The 2,500-nt window shown below is 39.5% G+C and overlaps 1 protein-coding gene across 1 annotated transcript in view; it reads left to right on the top strand.

Moving 5' to 3' along the window:
- Window positions 1-2,500, top strand: part of LOC143017595 (uncharacterized) — a 196,577-nt gene that overhangs the window by 35,626 nt on the left and 158,451 nt on the right. The window contains exon 3 of the mRNA XM_076172381.1: window positions 1,387-1,529. Within this exon, the coding sequence (XP_076028496.1) occupies window positions 1,387-1,529 (143 nt within the window). The remainder of the gene's footprint in view (window positions 1-1,386; window positions 1,530-2,500) is intronic.

Here is a 2,500-nt window from a genome sequence, read left to right as displayed (position 1 = left end):
TCATTCTCACTCTCACTCCCACTCTCACTTTCTCGCACTCACTCTCATTCTCACATTTATTCTCTATCGCTCACTCACTCTCACTCACTCTTTCACTCTCACTCTTTCACTCTCTCATTCTCACTCTCACTCCCACTCTCACTTTCTCGCACTCCCCACTCTCACTCCCACACTCTCTTGTGTATGTCAGATTTTGTGTCTAATGGTCCCTTGGGAAGAGGGGGGGAAGGAGGGAGGAGGAGGAGGGGAGGTGAAGGGGAAGGGGGAGAGGGGAGGGGGGAGGTATGTGGGAGGAGGAGGGGAGGAGGAGGGGGAGTGGGAGGGGAGGGGGATGGGCAGATATGGGAAGGTCCTTGTTAAACTCAAGGGATAATTGCGTTTCTGCTTCTATTAAGCATTTCTCTGTGATTGTAGTGCTCATATTCTATGCAATGTCTTTAGTTATGGTATGTTATCCCATTTTATCGTATTTTTTCCCTTTTGTGATGTTTTATTCGTCGTTTTCTTTCTTTATATTTCTTTATCCAATACCTTCAGTTATGGCACTTTATCCTATTTTATTCTATTTTTTATCTTTTGTGATGTTATATTGATTATTTTCTTTTTTTTTATTCTTTCTGTAGTTTGGTGAAGGAAGGAGGTGGGGTGATTACTTTACACTTCCCAATTTTTATCCAGTATTTCTAATTATGGTGTTTTATCTTACTTTTTTATGATGTTTTATTGATTATTTTCTTTTTCCTGATCTCTTCTACAGTTCAATGAAGTAAGAAGGGGGTGATTACACTTCTATTTTATCCAATATCTTTAATTATGGCATTTTATCATATTTTTTCCCTGCATGATGTTTTATTAATTATTTTCTTATTATCTTTCTTTATCCACTATCTTTAGTTATGGCATTTTATCCAACTTTATCCCATATTCCTTGTATGATGTTTTATTGATTATTTTCTTTTTCTTGATCTCTTATACAGTTCGGTGAAGAAAAGAGGCGGGGGTGATTGCACTTCCCAATTTTTATTCAATATTTCTAATTGTGGTGTTTTAATCTTACTTTTTTTTATGATGTTTTATCGATCATTCCCTTTTTCTTGATCTCTTCTACAGTTCGGTGAAGGAAGAAGGCGGGGGTGATTACACTTCCAACAATTTTTGTTCAATATTTCTAATTGCGGTGTTTTAATCCTACTTTTTCTTTTACCTGTTTGTTTATTATTTAACTATACCTATGCATTTATTTATGTATTTTATTTGTTATTTACATTGTTATAGTTTTTTTTTTCGCATCCGACCTAGATATGGACCAAAAGGTCTCCTGTCGGCATGCTCCGCCTTTGTAATCCTTTGTATTGATCGTTTCCTTTTTCTTGATCTCTCCTACAGTTCGGTGAAGGAAGGAGGGGGGGTGACGTCAAGCCGTCCCCCGTTAGTACGCAGCCGGACACTCCCGGCCATCGTCGTTCCCGGCGTGACGATCCTTCAGGCCCAGATCGACACTGCCCGCACGCAGTCAGCGGTCAAAAGAGGTAAGCCCCCATGGCATCGTATATTGCCACCGCCGTGACGTCATCAGTTGCGCCGTGACGTCATTAGACCCGCTTGTGTGTCTGTGTGTTTGTGGCTATCGTAGTGGCATCTGGTGACTGTATGAGGTGAGCATGGGTAGAGGGTAGACTTCTGATGGGCAATGTCGTATTATTGATTTTATCTATTTATTTCTGCACTTTGGATGGATGCTGGGATCCTATTTATATATACATATGTGAAGTGTCATCGTGTTAAGTTTGATGGGTGGAGGAATAGATAATACCGTATGCAAATTGACACAAAGGACGATTACTACTATTTTTTGGGGGGTGGGGGAGGTACATACTTCGCATTGTAGAATGCGTTTGAATTGAAATTGAGATATTAATGAGTTAATGCATACATGTATGTAGGTGTGGTTATTAAAATGAATGACTACATACGACACATACACACACACACACACATACACACACGCACACACACACACACACGCACGCACACACACACACACACACACACACACACACACACACACACACACACACACACACACACACACACACACACACACACACACACACACACACACACATGCACACACACATATGTATGCATGTAATTATAAATTTATCCCAATTCTCTTGGAGAATATCCGCGACCCCAGTCTAACCGGCAACATTCTTCGGGTTGGTTGATAGATTTTTTGATAAATCAATTTTTGGTAGATGAATAATTCTCTGCTGTCCGTGTTGTGTGAGCAGAGGTTAAGGTAAGGTTGTCTGAACTTGCGAATATACATATTTCTTGTGTTTCCCAAATGTTGAAAGGTTCAACAACCTAAATCCACTGAGTTTTATTGTCTTTGTGTAAATAAAGAAAGGGAGAGATGATGTTTATATACATTTTGTGAGAAATGACACAAAGTAATACAAATCGTAGTTCATGATAAGCTACTACTCATTAACAA

Source organism: Oratosquilla oratoria, chromosome 32, assembly GCF_046742065.1.
Source record: "Oratosquilla oratoria isolate Oo_2021 chromosome 32, ASM4674206v1, whole genome shotgun sequence".
NCBI lineage: Eukaryota > Metazoa > Arthropoda > Malacostraca > Stomatopoda > Squillidae > Oratosquilla > Oratosquilla oratoria.
Note: the sequence above shows the minus strand (reverse complement) of the source record. Positions and strands in the feature narration are given on the sequence as shown.